Source organism: Lagopus leucura, unplaced genomic scaffold, assembly GCF_019238085.1.
Source record: "Lagopus leucura isolate 7727_CA_CO unplaced genomic scaffold, USGS_WTPT01 Super-Scaffold_702, whole genome shotgun sequence".
Lineage (NCBI taxonomy): Eukaryota > Metazoa > Chordata > Aves > Galliformes > Phasianidae > Lagopus > Lagopus leucura.
The window spans coordinates 218,868-232,997 of NW_024962254.1; the positions used below are offsets into that span (position 1 = coordinate 218,868).

Sequence of the window (14,130 nt, forward strand, 5' to 3'; positions counted from 1 at the left end):
ACAGAATAGCTCTAATATTGCTAGTCGTACTATTTTCGCTCTCATATTGCCACCATGCTATTTTCTTCCAGCTCCCAGGGGCTGCCCAGAGGCATGTCAGGAGCAGCTGGATCCTAGAGAGTGGCTGGAAAAGAAGAAAAAGAGGACAACAGTGTTGTTATGGCTGTATTTCCTTCTGGGAAAGTGCTTAAATGCCCTGCTTTTCTGTAGGATTGATTTGTACAGCACTTTTCCTGGGGTACAGGCTCCCCAGAAATGTTCTGCGAAACCTCACAGGCTCTGATACCTTCTGCTTCTGGAACAGATGCCTTTCCTAACACAGACACAGAGATTGTTGCTTGTAGCAAACATATATATACATATAAAGAGAGAGAGAGATGAAGTAATCTTAAGCTAAAATCTCCATTCCACAGCTTCTCAAATTGGAGTCAAGGATCATTACGGGTCCCTTCCAACTCGGGATATTCTATGATTCTATGATTCTCCTCCCTGCATGCAGAAGTGAGGAGCAAACCACCCATGAGAGACATCAGTCACATTTCTTAATGCACTCTTTGGGGACACAGGGATATTTTAGTGATGAGAGGATTGCTGATACAAGAGCAAAATGAGAATGGTGACTCTCCTCCCCTGAGTGCTCCGTTTCTTTGTCTTGATTGTATCTTGGCTAATTCTGCTCAAAATGAAGAGGCTGGGGAAAGAGGGAATACAGGAACTTATCTATCCCACGCCAGCGAGTGCCTCGAGCCTTGTGCCTCTCCCATCCTTGGGAAGGAGACCCGGCTTGCTTTCCAAGTAGGAAACCTTGAATGAAACATAATAAGCTAGCATTCTGCTGTTGCACCAGAAACTTCAGCATTTATTGCGTACTATTGTTAAGGCTTGTTTATAACATAGAGATATATTTACGTAGGAAGAAGAGCAGAGTAAAGCAGGAGATATATCTTATAAATATTTCTGTATGTCTGCGTACAAAATAAAATATGTACAGCCACCGATAGTGGTTTCTTCTGCACCAGGGCAGAGTCACATGAAGGACTGCTGTGTTCCCACTCCTTACTTTGAGGAATGGCTGCTACCTGCACGTCTGCACACCAGGACCAGACCCACTCTGCCCTCTGCAGTGTTTTGGGGCTGGTTCAATAGTTTTGCTTGGGGAAAGACACAGTGGCATCTTTTCCTAAGGAGGGGGTGGCCCATTGTGGCAGAGTTAAGAGTGCAAGACCCAAAGGGCAAGAGAAAGAGAGCAGGAGCTTTTTATGTTTTATTATTTTCCACTGGATTTTCACTTCAGTGTCATACTTTATCCTAATGGCTCCACTACAACCCAAGAACCCCATAACACCCTTCTCAGCATGCCCTATTCTCACTGTCTCTGGCATCTGGCTTTTTGTTTGTTTGTTTTCCATGGCTGAGTGTGAAAATCCATCAAGCCTAGACAATTTAGGGTCAGGTTTTCCTGTGGAAAAGTCCCATTGGAAGTCACAGACCTGCATAAAAGAAAGATTAAAATGAGCTGGTCATTTCAGGGCATGGACCTGAATTCTTTCCACTTTTTCCATCCAGAGTGGATGCCTCCATTTTAAAAATTAGGTCTTTGGCAACAAATGCAGTTATTGCTGAAAAGTTGTAGAGTTTTTGCTTCTGGGATGGTTCTAATGCAGACTCAGTATCTGTGCAAGAAGGCATAGGCAAGCATGAGTCTTGGTTATATTCAGACAGGAGCTGCTTTTCTTCCCCAAGGGAAAGTTTCTACTTTAGCTTCTCAAAATATTAAGGCACTTGATGGCTGGATGTCATCGGCAACCATAGGGAAGATTTTGGAAGAAGATACCATCCCAAATGAGTTTGTGTCTTCTCAGAGAGCATTTTATTGGTGGGGGAAAGCCTTCCATTTTTTACATTTCTTTAAAGTCACTTTTTTACTTGATGTGATTGCTTTTTTTTTTTTTTTTTTTCCTCCTACCATCTTTCTTCAAGTCTTTGTACAAGATGAGCGACATCTAGTCAAGGAAGTATTTTCTCTTCTCTGAAGCATCTCAGCTCAGCAGAGCGAGGTGTTTTCATTTGCAGACGTATCTCTCGACAGTCCTCTCACACTTTTTACAGGTGACGTAGCAGCACCAGTGGTATTTGCAGTGGCACCTCTCCACCACTTTGTCCATGTAGGGGTTGTAGCCTCTGCCGCAGCACATCAGGTCACAGCTGTCACTCCCATTGGAGGTCTTGTTGCATTGCCTGGAGGAAAGGAAACATGGTGAGTGAGCGTGAAGCCCAGCAGGTCTTTCTGAACCAATGATGACAAGCTCTGCAATTGGACCTATTAGAGCAAGTCTGGAGGAGTCCACAAGGATGCTCTGAGACTGGAGCATATCTCCTATGGAGATGGGCAGAGAGCTGGGAGTTGCTGAACCTGGAGAAGGCTCTAAGAAGATCTTAGAGTGTCTTTCCAGTGCGTAAAGCAACTGTAGAAGATCTGGGAGGGTCTACATTGTCAGAAATGTAGTGACACAACAATAAGAAAGGGCTTTAAGCTCCTGAGCAGACTCTTACAGCCACTATTTAGCTCTGAACTTATCAGGAAAATCACAACCAATACATAAACATCATACTGGTTTTTAAGAAGGTTAAGAAGGATGACCCTGGGAAATACTAATCTGTCAGTCTTACCTTTGTGCCAGGAAAGATAATGGAACAGATCCTTCTGGAAGCGATGCTAAAGCACAAGGAAGGCAGGGAGGTGATGCAGGAGAACCAGCATGGCTTCACCAAGGGCAAATCCTGTTTGACCAACCTAATGGCATTCTATGATGGTGACACTGCATCAGTGGACAAGGGGAGAGCCACTGATGTCATCTATCTGGACTTCAGTAAGGCCTTTGACGCAGTACCCCACAACATTCTTCTCTCCAAATTGGAAAGACATGAATTTGATGGGTGGACTGTTCAATAGACGAAGAACTGGCTTCAGGATTGAGCCCAGAGAGTAGCGTCACTGGCTGAATATCTGGATGGAGACTGGTGATGAGTGGTGTCCCACAGGTTAAGTTCTGGGACCAATACTCTTTAATGTTCTCATCCATTACATTGTCAGTGGGGTTGAGTGCATGCTCATCGAGTTTGCTGATGACACCAAGCTGTGGGGTGCAGTCAACACACCAGAGGGATGTGATGCCATCCAAAGGGACCTAGACAGGCTGAGCAGTGGGCTCTGGAGAACCTCACGAAGTTCAACAAATCCAAGTGTAAGGTCTGCATTACCAATATTAGCTGGGGGATGAAAGGATTGAGTGCAGCCCTCAAGTGTGTGTACTGAGAACTCCTCACCGAGGACTCCTCAGTGTGGAGTCCTCAGTACAGGAGAGACATGGAACTGTTGGATCGTGTCCAGAGGAGGGCCACAAAAATGATGCAAGGGATGGATCACCTCTCCTACAAGGACAGGCTGAGAGAGCTGGGACTGTGCAGTATGGAGAAGAGAAGGCTCCAGGGAGATCTGATAGTGGCCTTTCACATTCTAAAGGGGAGCTACAGAAAAGAAGGGGACAGACTCTACAGCAGGGTCTGTGGTGACAGAACAAGGGAAATGCTTTCAAGCTTGAAGAGGTGGAGATTTAGGTTTGATATATTTGTTAATATATTTACATTGAGGGTGCTGAGGTACTGGAATAGGTTGTCCAGAGATGTGGTTGAGATGTGGTTGATGCTCCATCTCTGGAGACTTTCAAGGCGAGGATGGATTGGGTCCCAGGCAAAGTGATGCAGCAGTGTACACCCCTGTTCATTGGAGTTGGATTCGATGACCTTTAAAGGTCCCTTCCAACTCTAACGATCCTACAATTCTATGGTTCTATAAACAGCTATCCCATTCTCCTAAAATTGTCCAAGTGGGATCACTAGATGTAAAAATGCAACAGGCATTGACTTTTGGATAAGATGAACCATGTCCTGCAGATGCCATTTCTCCAGGAGCTGTAGAGATCATAGAATCAGTGAATCACAGAATCATTAAGGTTGGAAAAGACCTCTAAGATTCCCAAGTCCAACCCCAACCCGTCCCTACCATGCCTGCTAAACCATATCCTTAAGTGCCGCATCTCCACTGTCCTTGAACACCTCCAGGGATGCTGACTCCACAACCTCCCTGGGCAGGCTGTGCCAATGCCTCACCACTCTTTCCGAGAATAAAAGTTTCCTTATATCCAACCAGAATCTCTCTGGTACGACTTAAGGCCATTACCTCTCACCCTAACACTGTTAACCTGAGAGATGAGGCCAAGACTCACCTCACCACAACCTCATTTCAAGGAGTTGTACAGAGCCATAATGTCTCCCCTGAGCCTCCTCTTCTCCAGGCTGGACCAAAGCAATCCCCTCAGCTTTTCCCCATATAGCCCAGGGAGAAAACATTCATATTGGGTCAGATACTTGGCTGGAAACCAAAGCTTCAGGGCAAAATATCTCATTGTGCACCCAGCACAGTGAGGCTGTGAGCTGGATGGACACTTGACACTAATGTAGGAAAGGCAGTTTGATGACTATGGTGGCATTGCTGCATCTCTCCTAAATTCCCTCCTGCCTATCTAGTTTGGACAGAAACAGTGTAAGGCCAGTTGGGGTAGAGAAGGAAGAGAGGAGCATGAGTCTGACACTTGGACTGAACAGTCCAGTAACAGAAGAAAACAAATCCATGAGATTTATAGGAATTCTTCATGAGGTAATGCTTTAGGAAAAGTTATGGTATTAATGAGGTGTTGAGATTTTGTTCTTGTTCTTCCCTTATTTATTTCTGACTCAGTCAGGCCTCCTGTTTGTTATTTCTGACTCGCATTCCTCACCAGGCTCATTTTTTTAAAGGCTCCCCCCCTTCTCCCCTTCATTCGGGAGTGTGTGTAAATATTTAAAAACCTTTGAAAGCTTCTACCAAAGATGAGGGCTGCCACCACACTGAGTGTGTTTGCCCAGTGTTGAACCAAAGGCACTGTTACTGCCCCACGGGCCAGGGCCCCTCCTCCAGGAAACCTTTGAACAAATCCTCATAAACAGATTCATAAAGGCAATAAATATTCAGAGCAAATGTTCAAATATAAGGATGTTGATAATAGAAGACGGTGGAGAATTTGACGATCTCACTCAGCTTTGCTGGAGACTGGAAAGGCTGCTGCCCAAAGGTTCACCTAGAGACGGTGTTCCCTCTTGTACTAAGAACCCATTCAAATGGCCAAGAAAAGGGAAATGATGACCCTCTGACTCCAGTCCACCACCTAGGATCAGTTTTATCCCATTTAGAGAGCAAAACTCTTCCACTTGCTGTCTGGGAACAGTGAATCACCCTTTCCTTGATCTCAGTTCCTGTGGTTTGCAAAAAAAGAAATGGGGTCGAGGGATGGAGGGAGGAAGGGAGGGAGGAGATCAAAACAAGATTTCCCATAGCAGCACCCATCCTATACAGCTTAAAATGTAGGGAAAAAATAAAATCTTACCAAAAAATCTTCAGGTTTATCACCATTGTTAACCAAATATCAGGGACATTCTGGAAGATGGGAGGATGAAGAGCCAAAAGGACTGCTATAACCCTGTTTTGAACCTAAATATGTTTCCAGAAGACTTTTCTGATCATGCCACTGAGCATGTTTGGTTTTCTATTTAAAATTATAGGCATGGGTGAATTTTCTTAATTTTCTTCCCTTTTTAAACAAATAGAATAAAAAGTGAGTTTCTCAGCTGTAGCTACCCATGTGAAAAGGAGCAAAAAGACCAGAGTTTACCCACAGAAGCTGCTCCTGGATGTCTGCTTTCCAAGCCCACGGCTGCAATCCCATCAGGCTCCCTGCTGATGGGTTAAGTTCAATGTCATTTGTTTTGGGCCTGGTCCAGCACAATTCCAACAACTCAGAGAAATGTCCTCCTCTCGAGTCACACAGAGAAAACACGAACATGGACGATTGCATCTTAACACAACATCATAACCTCCAGCAGCACTTGGAAGACCAGACTTGAAAAATGGTGCTGCAGCCGTAATCCCAGCCAGGGTCTTGGCTCAGGAACAGGCTTTCACGTTGCCACAGTGTTTTGTCCTTCTTTATGCAAGAAGGGAAGAGGTCAGCCCTGCTAACACGACAAATCCCACTCAATCTTCTTGTCCAAAATCTCCCCCTTCCAGCCCTCATTTGGAAAACCTCTGCTGTACATACTATAAAAACATGTCATAGAATGGCTTGAGTTGGAAGGGACCTCAAAGATTTAGCTTCAAAACCCTTGCCACAGGCAAGGTTGCCAAGCACTAAGTCAGGTATGTTGCTATGTATTACCCTGAGAGTCCCAACAGCCTCATCATGAGGATGGTCCTTGGCACAGATGGGCAAGGATATCTTTGCATTTCTGAGTCTTCCCCATCTCACACCTCTAAGCCATCTCCCTCCTGGGTAATCTTCCATTAGCACACCCATTTCATAGAATAGAGAAGCAGGTTTGTTTGGATTTTGAGTCAGAAATTGAAGTACAGCAAACAGGAGCACAATATGGATGGCAGCCTAGAATAATGGAATCATAGAATATCTTGAGGTGGAAGGGACCCATAAGGATCACTGAGTTTAACTCCTCCACATCGCACCACCCAAAAATCAGATCATAAGATCAGACCAGAGCTTGTTCAAGCTATCCTTAAAACCACCTAAGTTCTGTTTTAGGAGAATTGAGTGAATTGGTCTAGTCAAAAGCAAGATGGACCACAGACTAAATGATGTGAGAGGTCTTTTCCAACATTTGTGACTCTGATTCTGTGATTCTATGATTCTAAGGACAATGACTCCTTTTCTACCTGGAAACAATCCATCTTCTACCATCCCACACAGAACAGACGTTCCAGATCTCTTATGGTCATGCAGGAAAGAAGTACTTTCTGGCTAGAGATGATGTCCTTCTGAGTCTGTAATTGCCTGCTTGGCCCAGTACTCTGCAATGTCTATGGGAATCACAGAATCATAGAATCATTAAGGTTGGAAAAGACCACAAAGATCAAATCTAATCATCAACCCATCACCATCATGCCCACTAAACTATGTCCCTCAGTGTCAGGCTTAGCATCTCCTCAGGTGGGAGATGCTGTTCAGAGGGAAAAACACAAATCAGACCACTTTCTGGAGTCTGTCCCCTCATACTTCCCCAACATCTGGGCTGCTGAATTTGGGATGATGTTCCTGCTTAACCTCATGGCGTTCCCTTGGGCACGATTTGTCTCATCCCTGTCTGACCTCAGGGAAACCACCTGTCTGCATGAACTCCAGCAGCCACAACTCCCAGAAGACACTACTGCTGAGTAAAGAAATTCTTTCTTTTTTTTTTTCTAATTTAGATCAAATTTCTTGTCGTTTCTCTAGTGCCCCTTGCTCCAGTAATGTCATGCTGCACAGCAGTACATAAAAGAAAAAGAAAAATAGTTGGAGTCCCCCAGGAAGTATGTAAAACAATGGGCATAGCTAAAAATACATCAAAGTGCACAACTGCATGTCAGATTTTAAGGGCAGGATCTTAACTACTTTTAAATTGCTTTCTCAGCCATGGGGAATATCTGGAGACTGACACTGAACAACTGTACGAAAGAGAGTTATCAATACTTCATGTCAGCAAGGGGATATCAAGGGAGATCCTGGAACCAGCCTGTATTTTCATTAAAGAACAGAGAGTAAACTTACAAACTTGTGGATAATGCTGGGGAGAAGGGAGTTGAGAGCATTTCTGAGAGTGGATTAAAATGCAAAGCAAGCAATGCATTCTGAGCAAGATCCAGATAAACGTGGGAATGTTCTCAGGAGAGTCAGAGGAGCAGAGAGGAGCAGTTCAGAAAGCAGAAAGGATTCAGGGAACTGGCTTAGGGAAGTAAGAAAAGCTGTCTTCCCACCTAGCAAGGATCGTTACCAAAAAGAGAGAACAACTTCTGATTATATGAAGAGAAAAAGACAATCGGTCTAATTTGGAGAGAAAAAAAAGGAAAAGAAAAATGAAAGGAAAAAGAAAAAGGAAAAAACAAATAGAAAAATAGAAAAGAAAGGAAATTCAGATGAAGTCAAACATAACTCAGAGGAGAGTAAAGCCTGGAACAGGTTGTTTGCAGAAAATGGTTTTAAGAGAAGTGATAAACACCAGTGATGGACCAGGTATTCTCTGTTCAATCTCACTATATGAAAAGTCATTCCTGCTGTCCTCTAACCTCAACACTGGTTTGATGCAGAGGGACTAAATATATTAGGAGAACTGGCTTATTTTTTCCACCTTAATTCACAATCCACTGCAATTTTGCAATAAGTAAATTAATGATTCGCAAATATTTTCAGGTTAAATCCAGGTCTCTAAAATCTTCACTGAGATTTAAATGAGAAAAAGCCCAAGAAACTACAGATGACCCAAACTACAGCTGGCCCAGCTACTGAAATCGGTGCCAACTACGAGCACACTGCCTTGGAAAGATGGAAAGAGCAAGTGGGAGGAAAAGAAAGATATTTTTCTGAATTTCCTTCAGTGTAAACTTTTGGGACACCCACAGAAGATCAGTTCATTATTTCTCAGTCATTATAGATGCCAGGAGGAAATTCTTCATGCAAAACGTGGTGAGGTGCTGGCACAGGCTGCCTGGAGAAGCAGTGGATACCCCGTACTTGGAGATGTTCAAGGCCAAGCTGGATGGGGCCCTGGGCAGACTGATCTGGTGCCTGATGTAGTGGTTGGCAATCCTGCCCGTGGCAGGGAGTTGGAACATTATGATCCTTGAAGTCCCTTTCAACCCAAGCCATTCTATGATTCCATCATTATTAGTTGAGTGCCATGAACAAAAGGTGGCACTGGGGATAAGGGCTCCAAAATTATTAAATCATCATATGAATTCTAACCAAGTTGAAGCTCATCATATTGTGGCCTCATTGCATGACAGAAACCCAAGAAGGCTGTCACGGACACCAAACACCAAATGTTGTTGTCTACCCATAGCTTGTCCCCCTCTAAATATGGTGATACTGTAAGGAAATTTCATTGACCCCATGATCACACAATGCAAAGGACATTTCCCACTGAATATCAGCGGGTCCATTTCTGTTCTGATCTGGAGTCCTCAGTATAGGAGAGACATGGACCTGTTGGAGTGTGTCCAGAGGAGGGCCACAAAAATGATCCAAAGGATGGAACATCTCTTCTATAAGAACAGGCTGAGAGAGCTGGGGCTGTTCAGCCTGGAAAAGAGAAGGCTCCAGGGAGACCTCAGAGTGACCTTCCAGTATCTAAAGGGACGCTATAAGAAAGAAACTGATTCTTTAGCAGGGTCTGATGAGATAGGACAAGGGGAAATGGTTTCAAACTAGAACAGGAGAGATTTAGACTGGATATAAGGAAGTAGTTTTTTTACAGTGAAAGTAGTGAAGGACTGGCACAGGCTGTCCAGAGAGGTGGTTTCCTCATCCCTGGAGACACCCAAGGTCAGGCTGGATGGGTCTCTGAGCACCTGACTGAGCTGTAGGTGTTCCTTTTCACTGCAGGGGATTTGGGCCACATGAACTCAACATGTTCCTTACAATTCAAACGATTCTATGCATTCAATGAACCTTGTTGTTTTGACCATCAATATGTCACCAGCCACAAAGATTTTGTAGCCAAAACTTGTCACCACCAAGCAGCAGATGCATGGTCAATTAACTCTATGCATGTTCTTATCCCATAGGACACCTCAGGAGAGAGATAAAACTAATTTTATGTATTGCAAAATAAGAACAAATACATGGACAAGAAACAGCCACGAAAGGTTGGCCGTATTCATTGCCCAAGTGAGTCAGCAAAGGAGTGGTGGCTGATCAGCCCTGTGTGGCATAAAAACAACACTGCATCCCAATTTCTGTAGTGTAAGGGAGCTCCTTCCCATCTTTAGCAAAGAGGGAGTAGTATTTGCATGTCTCCAAAGCAGCTTTGGGAAAGATCAGTAATAAACAACTCAGTAATCCCTTCAAGGCATCAGAAGCCAGAGGCCTTTGCCTGTATCGCAGAATTTCCCGTTCCTTGGATTCCTTATGGGACTTTAAATAGACTTTGAAATACGATACATTGCACCCTACTGATAAAGGAGGTTAATACTTTTGCTTCTTTTCTCACAACAGAGATCCCTATTTTATAATCTGCTATTCTTTATCTCCTGTTTGAAGCTGATAATGAATTTTTCAGTCTGGAGAAACTGAACAAACTCATTAAAAGATGAGTTACAGGGTGTTTTCTTCCAAGAAAGCTCCAAAATATATATGTAGTACATATATATACATATATATATATAAATATATACGTATTTAGAAATGATAGAGTCATTAAGTTTGGGAAATACCTTCAAGATCACCAACCCCAACTCCAATCCATCCCTACCATGCCCATTGGCCATGTCCCTCAGTGCCACATCTGCCCGAACACCTCCAGGGATGGTGACTCCACCACTTCCCTGGGCAGCCTGTACCAATGCATTACCACTCCTTCTGAGATGAAATATTTTCTAATATCCAAGCTTAATCTCCCCTCGTGCAATTTAAGGCCATTCTCTTTCATCTTAACCAACCTCTCATTCCACATGGTTAACTCACATCAAAAATCATATAATCCACATGCTACTCCACAGATTTGCTCCTGGAGATTTTTCTCCAGACGATTATTATTAGCTATGTAAGCATGATGGTGGCAAACAAACCCGTGGAGTTTGGCTGCCATCAGTGAAGGCTGTGGCTGCAGCAAGCCAGTTGCAAAATTCAGCTCCTTAATCAGATTCTGAGCACTTCAAAGAGTGGTGAGGCTTCAAATCACAGGTCTGTGTTCAGCTGCCTGGCTTTGAAACCTGGATCCACTCCAACTGCTTGAAGGCATGCGGATTCCCAAACCATTTCTGATTTCAACATGAAACTAAGGAGGGCCAAAATGTCTTAGAAATCACTTCAGGCTTGTGCTGAACAAGGCTTTGAAAAAGCTTTCAGAGAAGAGCCCAGAAAGGCTTTGGAGTAGCCAGGTTTGCATTTTCTGAGCGGATTTTCACATAGTTCCACTACAAAGTAACTTGACTCCCTTTCCTGCCTGAAGTTAGCACAATGAGTCCAAGCAATGTGAAGGATAATTATAGAGATGGAAGCGACCGATTAGATTATCCCTCCCACCCACCTACTAATGCAGGGCTGCTCCCTGGAGCATACAGAAACCCAGAATGAACAGTGTTGCAGCTGTGTCAGACCTTGTCCAGCTCCCAGCATTCTCTGAGCAAGATATGAACAGGCAGAAAAGACTTTTCCTCCTCATGATGCAAGACAACTCACTTTTTGTAATGAAAATCTGAATGTTTTAAATGCAACTGAAAGGTTATTAATGGGAACCTTGCCCTTCTACACCCCTTCAGAGGAAGAAAGTGGGGCTGGAAAGAGGTGAAGACCCAGACTGAGGTCTCCTTGAGCACAGTGAGAAGGGTCTGCAGTACAGTGCCCTACAAGAAGCCACAGGACAAGAGTTCATGGCCTTAAATTGCACCAGGGAAGGTTCAGGTTGGATATGATCAGGAAATATCTTTTGTCAGAAAGAGTGGTAATGCATTAGAACAGGTTGCCCAGGAAAGCGGTGTCCCTGGAGGTGTTTAAAAAAAGGGTGAATGTTGTACTGAGGGACATGGCCTAGAGCTTCACAGGGTTGGGTTGATGGTTGGACTTGATGATCTTAGTGGTCTTTCCAACCTTAAGGATTCTACGATTCTATTTTTGAACACAAAGAGGCCAAAGAGGGAATAGGCAAATGATAGAAAAAGAGAGAAAACAAACTCAGACACCACTATTAAAATCCTTTTTTGATTACATTTGCTGTAAAAAAAAAAAAAAAAAAAGCCTTAAAAATTGGTCTAATAGAAAAAATTTCTCCCCAAAATCTTTGATGTGAACAAGGATAAAATGTTAAGATGCTCTGGGACTTCACTTATAGAGTGAAAGCCTCTTTGGGCTACTTCCAAACAAGCATTTTACACCACTATGGGGTAAGCGTGAGCCATGTATTTTTCCTGCTCTCTCCAACAGCTGCCCCTTTGTCCTCCTGCTTCCTTGTCCCTGTCACCAAGCACTATCTCTGCCACTGGAACAGAGCCATCGTGTTTAAAACACATGAAATGTCCTCTCTGTGAGAGAAAAAAAAAAAAAAAAAAAAAAGAGGAAAAAATACATCCATGGAAGGAGGAGGAAGAAAAATGAGCCCATCTGCAAACACATTATACTCATTTCTTCTGATTTAATTAAGAAAAAGGGCTGCTATAGCTGCCAGTTTTGAGACACTAGGTATCTTCTCAATTGCACTGAGTGTAACTGCAGATGACCCTACAGCATGGCCCAAGAGATGACTACAGTTCAACATAGGTCTATCTCACCCTCCTCCCCTCTCACAGTCGTCATCATCTTGCACATCCAACAATAAGGAGCCCTTCTTGACAGGTTCCTTTTGAAAGTCATCCCCTCCTGCCTTAATATCTCGCTCCTCTAAGTCCTCACCCAGCCTCACTTCCCCTGGATCCTTGCCTGGCAGGCTCACAATCTCTGCTCTCACCCTGCTCAGGATAAATGGATGCCTGCAATATGCGTTTTCCTATCCTCAAGAAAAAAAAAAAAAAAAAAGATCACTCAAGACCACAACATATTTTTCATCCCTCGCTGGGATAAGATGGCAAAATCTCCTGTAAAATGAAATTATAGGAAACCGTGTCTTCCTCCACCTTCAGGTCACGGAAAATGTTTCACTTGGCAGATCTCTAATGAATTCAGCTTGTTTTTGACACAACCTGTTGATTTCACACGATTCCTATAAAACCAGCTTCCAAATATCCTCCACAGTTTTTTCATTGCAAAACAGGGAGTTTCAACAAAGAGGTCATTTTAAAAACAAGAATTTGTCAAAATCCATACAAATCCATAGAAACACTGCTTCTGCTCAAATGACATTTTCTTTCAGACAACATGTTCAGCACATGCTTTCTTCCCTACAGCCCTCAATGACTCATAGACATCTTCACTTGCTAATTACTGCTGCACTGTTGGGCCAGCAATGAACATGCTGTTTTATTGTGGTCCTGCCACTGCCTTCCATTCTAATGGAGGATACAAAGCTCTAAACACCGCACAACATCAGAGATCAAAAAGGACATGCTTCATACAAGGTGTCTCAGTCAACCTTCATCTTCACCTGGTCAACTCCAGATGCTGATATATTCTATAGAACCGTGGTCCTAGAGAATTGCTAAAGGATATCTTCTGTAGTCTCCTAAGTACAAATTCCTACTAATCAAAGATAACTAAAAAGGTTTAATCTTTTGTGCATTGAGGTCATTTACTTCCTTTCTGTCATAGTAAAACCTTCACTACATTCAACGCACAATGGAAAGACCATTATGTCCAACAAGAGCTGAAAGGAAGATGCTCTGCAAAAGAGCACTTGCATGCATGCACCCTGCAACATGACAGCCTGAGAGTGCACAATGAGGTGGCACAAAGAGTGTAGAATAATGATGGGAACTCTCTGAAAAAAAAAGCCAAGTCAGCAGATAGCAGTGAATGAGCCATCTTGAAATCCAGCCATTACATTCCCTGAACAAAAGTCCTGAAAATCCTGCAAAATTCTGGAAATACACAGCTGTTTGGCTGTCAGAGAGTCTAGTGCCCACCTGTGGAATTGATCTGTCATAGAGGGAGTTCCACAAATCACAAGAAAAGACATGCGTGTCTGCTTCCTAGCACACCACTGTGCTCATTGAAGGCTTGACTGTGATGACCTTAGGTCACCAATATTAATGGAATGAAGTCATATCTCTTCATAGACATGAGCAATTCAAACATACATGGTTTCTTAAAAGCCAGTGGAAGAAAAATGCTCAAGATCCATCTTTGTGGGTGATGTGGCTTTTTTTAAGGCTGCTTGGAAGCACCGGTCCTAACTGGGTTAAATCTTGCCTTACTTGCCCAAAAGTAGAGTAACAACTCATCAGATGAGCAATGATTGCAAGAGGAACTCAATACGATCAATATCATCTGCTTGATCATTGTACCTGTGGAGATGAGCAGCCTATATGGTTTTCCTAGGGTATTTCAAAGATATCTTGTG

The 14,130-nt window shown here is 43.4% G+C and overlaps 1 protein-coding gene across 2 annotated transcripts in view; it reads right to left on the minus strand.

The window, feature by feature from the left end:
- Positions 1 to 1,252: 1,252 nt before the first annotated feature.
- WNT11 (Wnt family member 11) overlaps positions 1,253 to 14,130 on the minus strand; it is a 29,244-nt gene continuing 16,366 nt past the window's right edge. For both annotated transcript variants that reach the window (XM_042862631.1, XM_042862632.1), the window contains one exon: positions 1,253 to 2,238. In XM_042862631.1, coding sequence (XP_042718565.1) covers positions 2,064 to 2,238 — 175 coding nt within the window. In that variant the 3' untranslated portion in view covers positions 1,253 to 2,063. The remainder of the gene's footprint in view (positions 2,239 to 14,130) is intronic.